Genomic DNA, 16468 nt, shown 5'->3' with positions numbered 1-16468 from the left:
AAGAGAAGGGGTGGGGCTGGGTGCCCACGTGCAGGGATCAGCCCTTGGGGAGGGCAGGGCAGACATTCAGTTGTCGGGAAGACACAGCCCCATGTGTGGATGGAGGCTGCTGGGAGATTTGGTGGCCAGAGGATGAGGTCGTTGTCTTCTGATTGCTGCAGCTTTCTCCATGAAGTCAGAAGAGAGATCATCAGCTGACAACGAGGAAGAGGAAAGTATTTTGTAGGAGTGATGAGAGCAATAAAGCAGTCATCTTAAATAGACGGAGGGCTGGGCCAGACCAAAGCGTCCACTGGAGACCTGTGGTCCTAAATTTAAATTAAGATCCTTCAGGAGAGAGGAGAATCTTCTCCAGCTATGCTCAGCTGCTCTGCATGGAGTAGGTGGAGGATTAGGTTTGCCAGGGCTGAAGCTCTGTTTGCGAGCGTGGTGAAGGGGAAGTTGCAAGGGGGTGCTACGGTGGCGGACCATGGCACCCAGACTGGGTAAGGAGGGCATGAGGTGGGTGGCAGGTAGTGAGGATAAGGACTGGAGGTTTTGATGGGGCCAGTTGCTTACCAGAGTTAGTCATCTGGAAAGTAAGAAGATGGCTGCTGGAAAGCAGGACTGTGACAGAGAGACCTTGGAGTTTATGGGTAGTGATGAACACTATCTAGGGTGTGGCCATGGATGTGAGTAGCCGAGGAGGCCATGAAATTGAGAAGCAAGAGTGTTGGATTAAATATTCAAAAGATCAGGATTTCTAACTGGTGCTTTCCTGGATAAAGGAGATTTATAAATAAATGACCTTATGGGCCACATCTTCATTATGTGATATATTTACACATTTCTTTCCATTTGCAACATGACTGAAATATCAGCCACTGGAGAATTCATGCTTTATTGCCATCTCCCGGGGTAGGTGCTCTGACAGGGGGACTCTGTGGTCTAGATCATTTGAGTCCTGTCACACACAGGTCAGTGCGGGTAGCCGCAGGTGGGGGTCTGCCAGCTCTGATTTCTACTGTGATCTTTACATTTCCTTAATGAAAGGAGTTTGGAGTCAGAATCGGGAAGTTTGCCTTTGAAGAATTCTAAAAAGCTTTACTTCTCTGTCCAGATGGACAGAACAAAACCAAAGGAAATGACTCTCGGTTAATACCCTATATGGTAACAGAGAAATGAGTTTCAGTTCGTCCAAAAACATCTGGGTAAAGAACACTACATTGGATCCTGGAAAAAAGGATGAAAAGGGTAGTGCTCTAAAAGAAAATGAATCAATGGTTTCCGTTTTCATGGTGTCAGAAGACCATAAAATGGAGTGACAATCAGATTTCACCTGGCTCAAGTTCAGCCTGTGGGCTGCTCCATCCAACCTGCAGGTCTCCTCTCTCTTAAAGACCTTTGCCTCTGCTCCATCCCCTTGCCTGATGTAACATAAGGGCCTCCTCTCCTACAAGGACCTACATCATTCATTCATTCATTCATTTACAGATGGAGTCTTACTCTGTTGCCTAAGCTGCAGTGCAATGGTGCCATCTTGGCTCACTGCAACCTTTGCCTTCTGGGTTCAAGCGACTCTCATGCTTCAACCTCTTGAGTAGCTAAGGATTATGGGCATGCACCACCACGCCCAGCTATATATATATATATATATATATATATATATATATATATATATATATATATATTTTTTTTTTTTTTTCTGTATTTTTAGTAGAGATGTGGTTTCATCACGTTGGCTAGGCTGGTCTTGAACTCCTAGTCTCAACCGCTCTGTCTGTCTCAGCCTCCCAAAGTGCTGGGAGTACAGATGTGAGCCACTGCACCCCACCTAAGGACCTACATCTTTATTCCACCCACCTGCTCTATCCAATTCACAGGTCTCATTTCTCATGAGGACCTATAATTCTTCTCCATCCATCAGCTCTTCCCAGTGCATGGGCCTCCTCTCCTACCAGGACTTTCACTTCTGCTCCATCCACCTCCCCCACTGTCCCTATAGCACTCTCAGGCTGTAATGAGATCCACCCTTAACCCTTTCTGCTTCTCCTGTTCTATATTCTCTTCTTAATTCCTTCTGTACTGAGGCTGAGCCTCCCATACTGATGCTACTCTCAACACTCTTGCCGCTAGTTCTGAGCACACACCCTCTCCTCAATGATGACATTCTTCTCTCTCTACTCCTAAATGGGAGCTGCCAGGTCCACTTAGAGAAATCTTGCTAGGCGTGGTGGTTCATGACTGTAATCCTAGTGCTTTGGGAGGCAGAGCCAGAAGGATTTCTTGAGGCCAGGTGTTCAAGACCAGCCTGGGCAACATAGTGAGATCCCATCCTTACAAAAATTTAAGAAATTAGCCAGGCGTGGTAGGACATGCCTGTAGTCCCAGCTATTTGGGAGGCTGAGGTGGGAAGATTGCTTGAGCCCAGGATTTCAAGGCTGCAGTGAACAAAGTTCATGCCATTGAACTCCAGCCTGAGTGACAGAGTGAGATCCTGACTCTAAGGAAAAAGAGAGAGAGAGAGAGAGAGAGAGAACAACTATGAAGTTATAGTTTCCAGTCTTGTTGGGCCATGATCTTTCTCAACTAATTATTCCTTGTCCATCACCAATTTCTGCTTTTATTCACCATAGTGGGAACACCAGTACCCTACCACTCCCATTAAGCATGCTTTGCAGCCCCAGCCTCCTTGTTGCTTCCCTCAAAAGACCATGCCCCCTGCATGCATGACAGCACCATTCAGGAAGATCTTCTCCAATATCCATTCTCCACTTGGCTTCTTCCACCCTTAGCTGTGTCTGTTTTTCACCTTTACTGACCCCAAAGTAAGCCAGCTCTCTTCTCCTTTAATTGTGCTGAATTCTGCCCTTCCTGCTGCCTTCCAGGATCTCATTCCCTCTTGAATGGATTGCCACATGGCACTTCTCCAGGGGCTCCATTCTTTATAGACCTGCTTCTGCTTCTACTTCCTTTTTGAGAATGGACTCTCCTGACCCTGGCTTTGCCCCTCTACTACTCTCTCATTTTTTCCCCTTCACTTTCAAACATCATAAAAGCCTGCATTCACCTGATTTCATCTCTCCACCTACAACTCATTACTCACTGCACCCACAGTCTCTGGCTTCAGCAGCATCTTCCAGTAGGCTGAGATTGCTAAGTTCCTTGGCACATTGCTCAAATGCTGCGACTTCTTTCTGACTTTCCAAGACTCCCCCTGCAGCCCTCCTGAAACTTAGATTAATGGTTTTATCCTTAACACTCTTTTAGAATCAGGTTGAGCCATAGGAAATTGCTATTATGGAGTTCTAAAAGGATCGAATTTTGGCAATTTTCTGTGGCTCAGCCTCATTCCTTTTTCATGCTTCTTTTGTCACTAATTTCACTTTATTGCAAATGTGGTTATCTACTTCATCAGATTCTTAGTGCAGGGATTCTGCTTTGTTTATTTGCCCTTCACCAGTGGCTACAGCATAAAAGATGCTAGCTGAGCATCAGCTGGGTGAACACCCCTTTCAGAATGAAGGGTGGAGGGATGGCACTCAGGCCAGTCTGGTGAGACCAGTAGAGGGATGAAGAGCACCGACTTGGCTGCAGGATGCTGGGGAGGAGGAAGATGCTAGCCCTCCTGCTGGAGAGCCCTGATTGGTACCTGTGATGTTTCGGACTGGTGCAGGTGATGCTGCTTCTGCGACCCGGAGCCATGGCTATCCGCCTTGCTTTTGGAGATCACCACGCTCCCACGAACACTCTTTCCAGGTTTAATTTCTGGGGCCACCAGAGTCAACTCTGAGGTCATCTTGCCCAAGATCTCACTGCTCAGTCGTCCTTGCCCCACAGCATTTTGACCCACAGCAGCCTCCTGGGCTACAGTAAGGAAAGGGTGAGATTTTTATTAAGTCACTTTAGAATCATACACACACACAAATGACAGTGGGGATGGCACCCTGAAGTCTGCTCTGTCCAACAGACATATAATATGAGCCATATATGTATGTAATTTAAACATTTCTAGTAGCCACATTAAAAAGGTAAAAATTACTTTTAGGGACATATTTTATTTAACCCAATATATGCAAAATGTGATCATTTTAACATATAATTTGTAAAAATTGCTACTGTGTTATTTCCAAGTCTTTTCTTCATATCACATCTTCAGGGTTCCCATGGGTGCTGTACACTCACCACACACCTTGGTTTGGACCAGCCTGGTCACCTGTTCAGCAGCCCCCAGGGCCAGTGGCTACTGTATGGCACAGGCAGGTTCGGTTCATGGCTGCCCCTTCATTCCAGCCTACCGACTCCACCGTGCAGCAGATGCAGGGGAGATGTTAGGGCCTAACCCCTCCTCCCCCACCACTGCAAGGGCTCTCTCCAAAGACCCCAGGGATCTCCCGACTGAGAAATTCAGCTGGTCTCTACTCAGGGCTCATTCTATTTGGGCCTCCAGCAGTCTCTAATTCTCTTCATTTATTGATTCAACGAATCCTTCATGAATCTTTACTGTGGGTCAACCATGCCAGGGATTCTTCCAGGTGCTGGGACAACACTGGAGAAAACTAACACAAGCCTCTGCCTCCGGAGCTTACATGGGGTGGGGGTGGACAACGAAGGAAGTCAGTGTTAGGTGAGCTGTGAGAACAGGCTAGCAGGAAGGCTCGCCCTTCAGCAGGGCTCTGAGAGACCTGAAACTCCTCCTCGCTTCTCCCTTTCCTAAGGCTTCAGGGCCCTTTCCTCGACATCCCTGATGGTCCCTGTGACCCTGGCTCTGCTGTCTCCGCCTCCCGGCTTCCCCATGACCCCTCCTGAAATGTACGTGTTCCAAGTGGTCCTAACTCACCTTGTCCATTCCTCCTGGCTCATTCTGAGCTTTTCTGGGCTGCTTCATTTACCCTAGTGGCTTCACGGAGAGACTCCCCCGCTCTGTCTCTAACTTGATGTTACTTTCTCAGACCAGGAGCTCAAATTCACCCTTAGGCATGGTATATAAACATGGCTCCACAGATCACTATGAAATGTAGATTATTTCACAGAAAAGGAAATAAAAAATTTAAGAGAACCAGCATTAGGGCATAGCCAGAGGTTCTCACTAAAGAGCTATTTGTCTTACCTCCCCAGCAAAGAATTTTCCACTTCCTTAAGTATCCCACACAGAGATACTGAGGGGAGGGGACAGCCCTGAAAGCCCCAGCCAGTTTTATCAGTTAGCAGGCTGGAAGCACTCTTGGGGTTACCTCATGCCATGGGTACTGACACAGGCAGGCTTCCGCTCTGAGCAGGCGCTCTGCTTGGTGTTCAGTTATTTTCCCATCGAGCAGCTGCTTGCCTGCCCTGAAGGTCCTCAGATAGCCTGATGGAGCCAGAGTCCTCAACTTTTTGTAGGAAGGCCACACCAGGTCTCCCCACTATGGGATTCTAAAACTCAATTCGGGCTAGGCATGGTGGCTCAATCCTGTAATCCCAGAACTTTGGGAGGATTGCTTGAGGCCAGGAGTTTGAGACCAGCTTGCGCAACATAGTGAGACCCTAAAAATACAAAAATTAGCTGGGCATGGTTGTGCATGCCTGTAATCCCCTCTACTCAGGAGGCTGATGTGGGAGGACCACCTGAGCCCAGGGGACTGCAATGAGCTATGATAGCATCACTGTATACCAGTTTGGGTGACAGAGAGAGACCCTGTCTCAAAAAATAAAAAAAGAAGGAAGGAACGAAGGAAAGAAAGAAATAAAAAGAAAGAAACAAAACAACCCCAACGCCCCCTCTCCCTCAAACCCAAACCAATTCATTTTCCTCTGCAGCAAACTTTCTCTTTCTTCTGTGTTCCCCATCTAGGTAAATGACATCACTCTCTCCTGGTTTCTCTCCTGGTTTCTGGGAATCTGGGCATGGTTATCTTGAACGGCTGTCACTCCTTCAATTTTCCACCATGCAGGGTTGGCTGGCGCAGGCCATTTGTCTACAGCTTCACTATCGCTTCCTTCACATGATATTCAAGAGCCACCTTTTTTTTTTCTTTTTTCTTTTTTTTTTTAGCGGATCACCTGAGGTCAGGAGTTCAAGACCAGCCTGACCAACATGGTGAAACCCAAGAGCCACCTTTCTATTGTGATTTTCCGACCATTTCTCCAGAGAGTAAAAACTGTCCCAATGGCTCTTTTCTGTTAACATAAAACTCAAATTCCTAATCTTGACATTCGAGGTCAACAATGATTGGCCTCGACCTGCCTTCCCATCCCCAATTTAGGATCAGCTTCCCTGCTTTCTTGGTCTGGAATGTCCTTGTCCCCATCTTTGCCTACTAACATTCTCTTGCTTCTTCAAACCCCTTTTCTTGAAAACTTCCCAAATCACCCTTGTTGGAACCCATTCATCCCAAACTTGCTCTTTCACAGAAGCTTGTATTTCTGTTGCAACATTTTCCTCTGCTCTGAATGACCCCATCCCTGCTTCCCCACCAGTTGTCAGACTTCCAAAGGTGTGGGCTGTGTCTGATTCATTGTCTTGGTCCCTACAGTGGCAAGAGCACACCGGCATTGGGCAGGGCAGGACACCCGGGTGCTTCATGAGGAGAATTCTCCTCTGGGCTATGAAGTCGGTAGCATGCTACAGCCTTCAGCCAGGCTGTGGGAGGAGAGCTCAGTGGGGCACAGAGAAGATGGGTGTTGCCAGTGGGGGTGCTGGTGACTTGACCACAAAAAGCTGGGGAGAATGGGCTCTTACCAGCCTCCTCTCCTTCCTTCATTGACTGCTCTATGGCAGCCCTGATGCAGAGTTCACGGGCCCGGATCCCTGGGATGTTGTTGCTGTCAGACACGGCTTCCAGCACAATGGAGTCGATGCTCAGGCAGGCTGCGTTGTAGTACTTGGCTATGCTGACAGCGCTGGATGACTTTCCTATCAAAAAGACGAGGGGGTTGAATTTCATGGTGCTTTTATGCTCAGTGTCCCAGACAGAAGAGGTCTCTAGAGCAGAGGTCCCTGCAAAGTGATCTCTCTGAGTGCTCTGGCTCCTTCTCACGTGGCTGGAGGTAGCAGCAGCAAAGAGAAGGAAGACCCCCACCTGGAGTCAGGGCCGTGGGTCTGATCCTAACCTTGCCACTAATTCACACGTGCTGTGGCAATCTGCATCCTCGCTGAGTTTTCCCTCAGTTACCATGGAATATTATGCAGCCATAAAAAAAGACAAGTTCATGTCCTTTGTAGGGACATGGATGAATCTGGAAACCATCATTCTCAGCAAACTGACACAAGAACAGAAAACCAACCACCACATGTTCTCACTCACAGGTGGGTGATGAACAATGAGAACACAGGGACACAGGGAAGGGAACATCTCACACTGGGGTAGATTAGGAGGTGGGGGGCCAGGGGAGGGCAGGGACAGCGGAGGGTGGAGTGTTGGGGATGGATAACACGGGGAGAAATGCCTGATGTAGGTGACGGGGGATGGAAACAGCAAACCACCATGGCATATGTGTACCTAAGCAACAATCCTGCATGATGAGCACATATACCCCAAAGCTTCAAGTACAATTTTTTAAAAAAAAAGGTTCTTTTTTTTTTTTTTTTTTTTTTTTTTTTTGTGAGATGGAGTCTTGCTCTGTCACCCAGGCTAGACTGCCATGGTGCAATCTTGGCTCACTGCAACCTTCACCTTCCTAGTTCAAGTGATTCTCCTGCCTCAGCCTCCCAAGTAGCTGGGATTACAGGCACACACCCCCACGCCCAGCTAATTTTGTATTCTTAGTAGAGATGGGGTTTCACCACTTTGGCCAGGCTGGTCTCAAACTCCTAACCTCAAGTGATCCACCTATCTTGGCCTCCCAAAGTGCTGTGATTACAGGTGTGAGCCACTGTACCCAGCCTGTTTAAGAAACAGATTCTATCAGACGATCTTTAAAATACTTTGTAGTTCTTCCTGTCTCTGATTCTAATAGGAAGACTTTTTTTTTTTGTTTTAAAGAATAACTTGTGTTGATTTCTTTTGTCATTTCAAATTACTTTCATAAAAAAAAAGCAGAAAAGTCAGAAATAACAGACAAGAGAAAAGAAAAAAAATCCATCCACTCATTTGGGGATAGTACAGTTAGCCTATGGTTGCTAAGTACACAGGCAACTATGTTATTTGTATTTCTTATAAAAAAAGAAACAGGTTACTTGGCAGGCTGAAAAACGGCTCCCCTAAAGATTTCTACATGCGAATTCCTGGAACCTGCAAATGTTACCTTCTAGGGTAAAAGAGACTTTGCAGATGTGATTAATTTATAGATCTTGATATGGGGGGTTAGCCTGGATCATCCTACTGGGCGCAATCTAATCACATGGGTCCCCATGAGAGGAGAATAGGAGGGTTGGAGTCAGAGCAGGTGATTGACCATGGAAGCAGCAGGAAGAGACTGGCAGATGCTATGCTAATGGCTGGGAAGGAGGAGGAAGGAGCCAGGAACCAAGGGATGCCGGCGACATTTCTAGAAGCTAGAAAAGACAAGGAAACAGATAGTCCCCCAGATCCTCCAAGAGGGAACACAGTCATGCTGACCCATTTTAGACTTCTGCCCTCTGGACCTATGAGAGTGTAAATTTGCATTTGTGAAGCCATGAAGTTTGTGGTCACTTGTTACAGTAGCAACGGGACACTAATACAAACTACACATCATGAGTATGGTATTCTTTTTCATGTGAAATGATATCTCATGAACAACTTTGTACTCATTCAGTACACTTTTATGACAGTTTTTGTTGTGGTAAAGTATACATAACAGTTATCACTGACATAATTTGTACGTGTATGGCTTAGTGGTACTAAGTGCGTTCACACTGCTGTGCCCCCATCACCACCATCCGGCTAAAGAACTCTGCCATCTTCCCGAACTGAAACTCTGTACCCATTAAAACATAACTCTCCAATACTCACCGCCCTTCCAGCCCCTTGGAAACCATCATTCTGTTTCTCTTTCTATCTCTGTGAATTTGGCCAGTCTGGATACCTCATCTAAGTGGAATCATACAGTATTTGTCCTTTTGGGACTGTCCTATTTCACCTTGCCTAAGGTCCTCAAGCTTCATCCATGTTGTAGCATGTGTCAAAACCGCCTTCCTTTTTAAGGCTGAATAGCATCACATCATACCAATATTTTGTTTTTCCATTCATCCACTGATGGCCGTTTGGGTTGTTTCTACCTTTTGGCTACTGTGACTAATGCTGCTGTGAATATAGGTATACAAGATGCTATTTTTAATGGGAATAAAATTCACCATATAAATTACTGTGCCTCATTAACCAGTCCCCCATATTGAATATTGCAATTGCTTTCAAGTTTCTATGACAGCATATAGTGCTGCAGTGAACATTCAAGCAGTTCATCTTGCCCACATCATTATTTTTCCTAAGAAAGTTTTAGAAGTAGCCCTTCCAGGTCAGAGTCTGCACATATATTTCTCTCTCTTTTTAAATAATTTAATGTCTTGCATTTTTTTCTGTAATATATAATGTTTTAAAAAAATTACGGAAAGAATACAAGTTCAAAGAATTCAGAGATGTGTACATTCCAAATGAGGTGTCTTCTGTCTCCTTTTTAACACCCTCTCTGAGGTCAACAATTTAACAGTTTGGGAGTAATCTTTAAGCATATGGATTATAAACAAATGAGCCTCTTACTGCCTTCAAAAGTTGTATGTGCTAACTTCACCATAAACAAAAGGGGCAAAAATAACTTACACTGATCAGCCTGACTTTGACATAGACTATTAAGCGGTTCATGAAGATTCTTTGAAAGCTGTAAAGCTCCATAAAAATGCCAACCTTGTTATTACTGTAGTTCACACTCTAATAGGCTTTTCACCTGCAGATGGAAAGTGAGCCCTCCGCTAAAACAGGGCTGTGGCTCTTTCTAGGTCAGTGCATTTTTGGTGTTAATTCTCCAGCTGTCTGCGGTTTCTACAGGTCCATCAACCATCTTTCTCACATTCCTTTTAGAGCAACACAAAAATGGCATGAGCCCGCAAGTGGTGTGTGTGGGGCGGTGTCTTGAAAACATTTCCAATTACGTTCTTACTTGCCTTGATTTCCACCTGATCTAGACTTCTACTTTTTAGGCCCAGGTTTATAATTTCTCAAGGAAAGGTTCTTCAAAGGGAGGGGTAATGAATGGTGACATTTTTAGATTCCTAGGCCTCTTGGTGATTAGAACATCAAAAATGCTCCATAAATGTTGTCTGCATGAGTGATAGTAATTGGATCAGAACAAGATTTCACGGCCCTTCGTCAAGTAAGCCGAAGCTAAGAGAGGCGGCAGGGCATCCTCCCAATATCCCTCTGCTCTGCCACTTTCTAACTGGGTGACCTTGGGCAGATGTCCTTGAATTTCTCTGAATCTTAGCTTCCTATGAGGTAGGGGATATCAAATTCTCTTTTCTGAGTGGTTATGAAGTTTAAATAGACAAATGGATGGGAAGGAGCCCTGTAAACTGCAAATTACTGTACAAATAAGATTTCTTTCCAATGCAGGTGATTTTGCTCCTTTGGGTTTATGGTGAAGTTAGCATGTGTAATTTTTGAGGTAATAAAGGATCCTTATTAAAGAATCTTTTTTTTTTTAAATCAAGGACTCACCCCTTGACTGGTTTATGGTTAGGAAAAATATTCCTCGAGAATATTTAGCATGAGATGGGAGTTTCTTTTCAATGAGGATTCACACTGTACATATGGTTATAATCGTGAATGAGAATAGTCATCATAGTAATAATACCAACAGCTTTTTGTTTGAGTATTTACTATGTGCCAAGTATTGAGATAAGCATTTCATATAAATGTTCTCACAACTGTCCTGTAAAATAGTGTCAATATATCTACAGAGAGATGTTATATTAAAATAGTGTCAATGTATCTATAGATAGATGTTATATTAAATTCTCATGACTATCCTGTAAAATAGATAGTGTCACTACCACTTTACAGACAGGGAAACTGATCACAGAGAACTTAGTTAATTTTTCCAAAGGCACACAGCTATAAACGTGTAATCACTGCCCTACGTTGTTCTTCGAATAAAGCCATTAGTATTTGCCATTACCACACAGCTGATGTTGCCACCCTGGAAGCCGCAGAGTTTACAGAGAAGACATGGCGTCACTGGTTTTAACCACCCCTCTGAATTGCTGCATACCTGACAAGGGTGTCCCATGGATGATAATGGCGATGCCTTTCCGGTTCTTAGCCAGGCGGCCTTCTGCAGAAATGTCAATACCCAGGTGGCGAGCAATCGCTTTGCTCACTGGGTTGTTTTCTACCTCGCCAACCTCCTCCATGGAGTGGCTGTCAATGCTCTGAATCTTGTCAGCTGTAAATTAAAAATATATGTGTGTGCACATATGGGCATGCATGGCTACACAGCTGGAATTTACATGGGCACTGATGGAAATGGGAATGAATATTTCTTTTTAAATGCTGTTCTTTTAAATGGCAACCATTGCAGCAGTCCCAGCTTGTAGTGTATGACAATGCCCTTTTGGGCTAATAAGTTCTTTATACCTAATAAAATTTATAGCTAATAATTTGTTTATAGCTACTAAAATTAAAAAAAAAACAGATTTTTTGACTCCTGTTTTAGAGAATCTCTCTTGCTGAAAAGTAGAGAGGGCATTTGTGTGGAGAGGAGGATGGCTTACAGTGGCAAAACATTAGAAACTGGTGAAATCTGCAGCATTAAAGAAAATGGCTGAACAAATGGTGGCATATTTATATTATATCAATATTCAGCAGCTATTAAAATGATGACTTCAATATCAGAGACTAATCAACTAGTCTATACAAATAAGATTGTTTGCCAATGTAGGTGGTTTCCAATGTCAGTCATCCCAAATACATTCAGTGTTTTAATAACCAAATCTGTCCTGCTGCTTGTTTTTGTAAACAGAGTTGTACTGGAACAGAGCCACATCCTTTGATCACACAGTGTCTTTGTCATTACAGCCACTCTGCAAGGGCAGGGTTGAATAGTTTCAGCAGGGACCGTATGGCCTTCAAAGCCCCAAATATTTACTGTCTGGCCTTTAATGGGAAAAGTTTGCCAAACCTTGATTCATCAAATATATTGGCCTAGAGGAACATTCCTAACAGAAAAAAAGCAAGCTGCAGGATCATACATGTATGATTTGTAGAGTAGTATACAGCCAGATACTTACAGTCATCCCAAATACATTCAGTATTTTAATAAGAAAGGTAGGATGACACTCTGAATTTTGTTCTGTAACTTGATTTCACATGATACATCTTGGACATCTTTCCATTTACTTAAATACAAGTCTAGCTCATTCTTTTTAAATAGCTGCTAACTAACTCCCATTGTATGGTTTTGTCGCAATTTCACTAGTTCCCTACTGATGGGCATTTAGATGGTTTTCAGGTATTTTCATCCTAAGCACTGCGGTATGCTTTCTTCTCTGTGGGGTGTCCAGGGTCAGCCCTGGAAGAGCCCAGACATGGGGAGCAGAGTCGGGGTGTACGGGGTGGGAAGGCCTGCTGGGAGAGACCAGGAGCCACTTGGAGGCTTGTCAGTATAGCCAGGGTGGATTAAATATGGGGCATGGAGCCAGGAACTTCTGTCTTTAATCTTAGTTTTGTCATTACATGCTCCTGACTTAATTTACTCACCTGGTTGATGAGGGCTACAAATAACTTAACTCCTTAAAGATCTCCTGAGCCTCGCCCGTGATTCCTATTCTAGGGGTGGGCACATGACAAAGCTGCTTATGCCTTATCACGGTTCACAATGACCAGCAAACAAAAGGCCCTCATGAACTCAGTTACAGTAAATCTAATTTTCTAAATACGGTTCCAACATCTTGTAAAACTTGGAGAAAATAAATGCCAGAAAATGGGCCCATAATGCCGGGAAGTCGAGGAGAGAGCTCTCTAATAGTTCAACTGTGGGCAACACTGGGAAGCATGTCCCCCACCCCCATAATGTTTCTCTAAACACCTCCCAGTCTGCCAGAATCTTAGCATGAAAGGTTCAGGCCTCCACTGAGTCTAGCTGAAACACAAGTAACTGTGGCCAGAATGTACTGCATGGTGAGCTCATCATCCGACTCCCAAGCTCATATCCTAGTGTGAGCGGCAGATCAGAGCTTCTCCACAGGGCAGCTGTGGTAGGCAGGCCAGCACGGGCTGGGAGCCACGCTAGGAGGCTTGGAGAAAGTGACAAGGTACTGAATATTGTCTTCCGACTTCTGCTTGGAGAGAATGAGTATCGAAACATTAAAATGCTCGGTTACTTTGGAACACGATTTTTTCCACGCTGTCGTCATCCTCCTCTTCCTCTAGATAGGCTCTGGACTCGAACAACAGGCCGTGCCGCTCTTCCAAGTTGGATGTGACAGAAACCCCTCGGCTCAGCGATGTCCTCTTTGTGCTAGAGGACGTTCCCTGATCCGATGTGGGCATGTCTTCTTCTTCTGCCAGGGAGCAAGGGATGAGAACACAACGGGATGAGTTGGGAGGGGCACAAGGGAGATGGGGGCAGAAAAGGTAAAAAAAAAAAAAAAAAGATGAAGAGGAGACTCACCATACTGGCTTCCATCACCCTGGACCATTCAACCCAAATAAACAAGGCCGCAGTCAGGTGGCTATTCCTGTTTCTCTGTGCATAGTGTTTCTACATTTTAACATTTGTTTAGGAACCAAAATTATGCATTTGCTTACAAAATGGGGAAAATTCATAAAAGCCAAAAGTGATAGAATTCAGCTATAAAAAGAGGTGGAGATAGACAAAGAAGTGGCAACAGAGAAGTCCCACTAAATGTTACCATCCCAGCACGGGGGAGCTGCAACCTCTCAGATTTTTAATTGTCTGAAACTAAGCTTGGGGTCATATTGCACATACTAACGTGTAGCCTGCTTTCCCCTTTAATTTATCATGAACATTTCCTGTGTCAACGGTAGGGACAGCTACCATTTTGTTAGCCCAACACCTTCCTCACTGACTGCCCATTATTCTATAGCACTTCAGGGTGCAATGGGCTGTGACTGCACGAAGTGACCACCCTCTACTACAGGGCAAGACATTCTGTGTCACACAAGGTAGAAATTGAGCCTGAGGGGTTGCAGTTCTCTCATGAATGGTGGCCTTGTGACTTGGGGCTGTGGGCCATCCCTGGAAGGAAGGAAAGCAGAGAAGGATGATGTACAGCATGAGAGCAGAGGGAGTAGACAAAGCTCATCAGAGAGGCACTGGTGAGAAGCAGGGCATGCGGCTTCCTGAGTTCCCTCTGCACCCACTGATCCTGGCTTAGAACACTGTCCATTGGGCCAAATGGATAAATGAGCCCATAATCACGGTGTGTAAGGATGAGGGCAGCACCAAGGCCTTCTCTGCCATTGCGAGGTCCTTTGTGCATTGCAGCCCTTGCCACCCCTGCCTTGGGCTACTAGGCAGTCCCTCTGATGGCGTGTCTCTCCTCGCACTCTCTTCATGACTGTGAGGAATCAACGCCTCTCTGAGACTTCTTGGCGAGTGGTAGAGGCAGTGTGAAGAAAACAATTGCATGTATGACTGTTACACAGAAGAGAGCAAGTAAGAACAAGGTAGGCATATTTCCAGGATGAGGTTACAGAGAAGCAGGAAGGAGATGATGCATCCTCATAAGCCACACAGTCCCACAAGTTAACAAGGAACCTTTATGGGCAAGCACACAAGAGCCCCTGGGCACATGATGGGATAACTCAGGGGTGATGGGTGAGAAAGGACACGATTCTGAGACCACAGGACAGCTCTGTGATTGGAGTTTGGCCGGAGGACTATGGAGGGGCTGGCCTTTTGCTTGTGTGAATGCCCACCCCCTGCTTTTAGGGCACCAGTTTCTACCATGTGACACAATATTTTGCACTACCTAGGTCCACCCATAGGAGGCAGTGGTTACCATCACGGACTTTGGAGTCACAAAGCCCTGGGCTGGAATCCTGATTCTGCCACTTAAAACTGTGGACCTGGCCTCTGAGCTTCAGTTTCCCATCTGTACGTGCAAAGTCCTCAACATGGCATCCAGCAAGTGTTCTTCCATCTATATTAGCTGTTTTTAAGTCATACTACCTCAACTGGGCTGCAGTGACAGCAGAGTGTTTTCCAGCCTCCGCATCCATAAAATGGGGATAATGCGACCCATTTTGTAAGCATTAGAAATAAAATGCACGAGGCAGGCAGCACCTTCCTGGCATCTGGCAGGTACTCAGAAACCGGTTGGTTCCACAGCAGGGGTAATTCAGAGGGGCAAAGGCAATGGTTAGCGCCAGGGGTTCTCCATGTTGAGTTCTCACCATTCTCCTGTGCCAGATTCTCCAGATATTTCGCCCTCATCTGCTCTTCTTTTGACTTCTTCATCTCCTTAAAGTACTCGTACAGCTCTGGGGGCAGCTTCTCCCCAGGGTTGCGGGGAGGCAGCAGCAGGGTGTTGTAGGAATCATAGCCCTTCATCTTCCTCAAGATCTGCTCAAGGGGAGAACGGGAACTCTGTTGGCCTCACTAGAAATCTCCCTGCAGCTCTAAGTGAGTCTGCACACGGATTCTGTAAAACTCCTGCTCCTTCCTGCCTGAGGCTGACATTTGTACAAATACTTTCTGGATTTCAAAGAGTGGGGCCCTTTGGAGAGGTCTCAGAAGTAGGGCTGATCTCTGAGCCTGTGGGGATACATGATCTTTATTTTGCTCCATTTCAGCCTGGGCATTTCAGTGGAAATAAATTTTCTTCTTGTTTTAAGAATAATATGCATTCTTTTCCCTTTTTTCCCCATGACAAAAGTACAGAACTCCATTATCTACCTTGAGTGACACATTCATTCTTAAACAATGTTGTGGTTAACAATTTTACACTAAGCAATGTTGTAGTCTCATAAATAGAGGATCCAGGGAAAAAAAGAGATGAAATGGTATTGTGTGTGCACACATGTGTGGATGTGTATTAGGGCTGCCAGATACAATACAAGATGGCTAGTTTTTTAAATTTGAGTTTCAGATAAACAATGAATAACTTTTTAGTGTAAATATGTCCTGTGTAATATTTGATACCTACTAAAAAATATTTGTTATTTATCTGAAATTCAAATTTAACTAAACAGCCTGTATTTTTTCTCCTGGATCTGGGAATCCTAGTGTGTGTATTTATAAGATACAGTATAATTTTTAAAAAGCATTCGCTTCTTCTACAACTTGAATTATTGGTATCAAAAATCTGTTTTGTTAGGTAACCCATCTTAGGATCCCCATTTTTAGTGCTGCCAATAAGCTCATTCTAAAATTTACATGGAAGGGCAAAATTAAAGCATTAGTGAAAAGGAATAAAAGAAGGGTATTACCCTACCAGATAACAAGTCTTATTAGGAAGTTGTAGTAATAGACAGATTGGCAATGATGCTGGAACAGACACACTGACCAATGAAATAGAAGCGAGAGCTCAGAATTGACCAATTTATTTGTGGGGCTGTGATAAAGGATA

At 44.8% G+C, this 16468-nt stretch overlaps 1 protein-coding gene across 4 annotated transcripts in view; it reads right to left on the bottom strand.

Annotated features, from left to right (window-relative positions):
* HYDIN (HYDIN axonemal central pair apparatus protein) overlaps positions 1 to 16468 on the bottom strand; it is a 444836-nt gene that overhangs the window by 122202 nt on the left and 306166 nt on the right. For all 4 annotated transcript variants that reach the window (XM_074406071.1, XM_074406078.1, XM_074406090.1 and 1 more), the window contains 5 exons: positions 15294 to 15462; positions 13256 to 13435; positions 11146 to 11319; positions 6701 to 6874; positions 3632 to 3846 (listed from right to left, as the gene is read on the bottom strand). In XM_074406071.1, the coding sequence (XP_074262172.1) occupies positions 3632 to 3846; positions 6701 to 6874; positions 11146 to 11319; positions 13256 to 13435; positions 15294 to 15462 (912 nt within the window). The remainder of the gene's footprint in view (positions 1 to 3631; positions 3847 to 6700; positions 6875 to 11145; positions 11320 to 13255; positions 13436 to 15293; positions 15463 to 16468) is intronic.

Source organism: Saimiri boliviensis, chromosome 1 (assembly GCF_048565385.1).
Source record: "Saimiri boliviensis isolate mSaiBol1 chromosome 1, mSaiBol1.pri, whole genome shotgun sequence".
Classification (NCBI taxonomy): Eukaryota; Metazoa; Chordata; class Mammalia; order Primates; family Cebidae; genus Saimiri; species Saimiri boliviensis.
The sequence above is the reverse complement of the archived record's forward strand: the minus strand, read 5'-3'. Positions and strand labels throughout refer to the sequence as shown.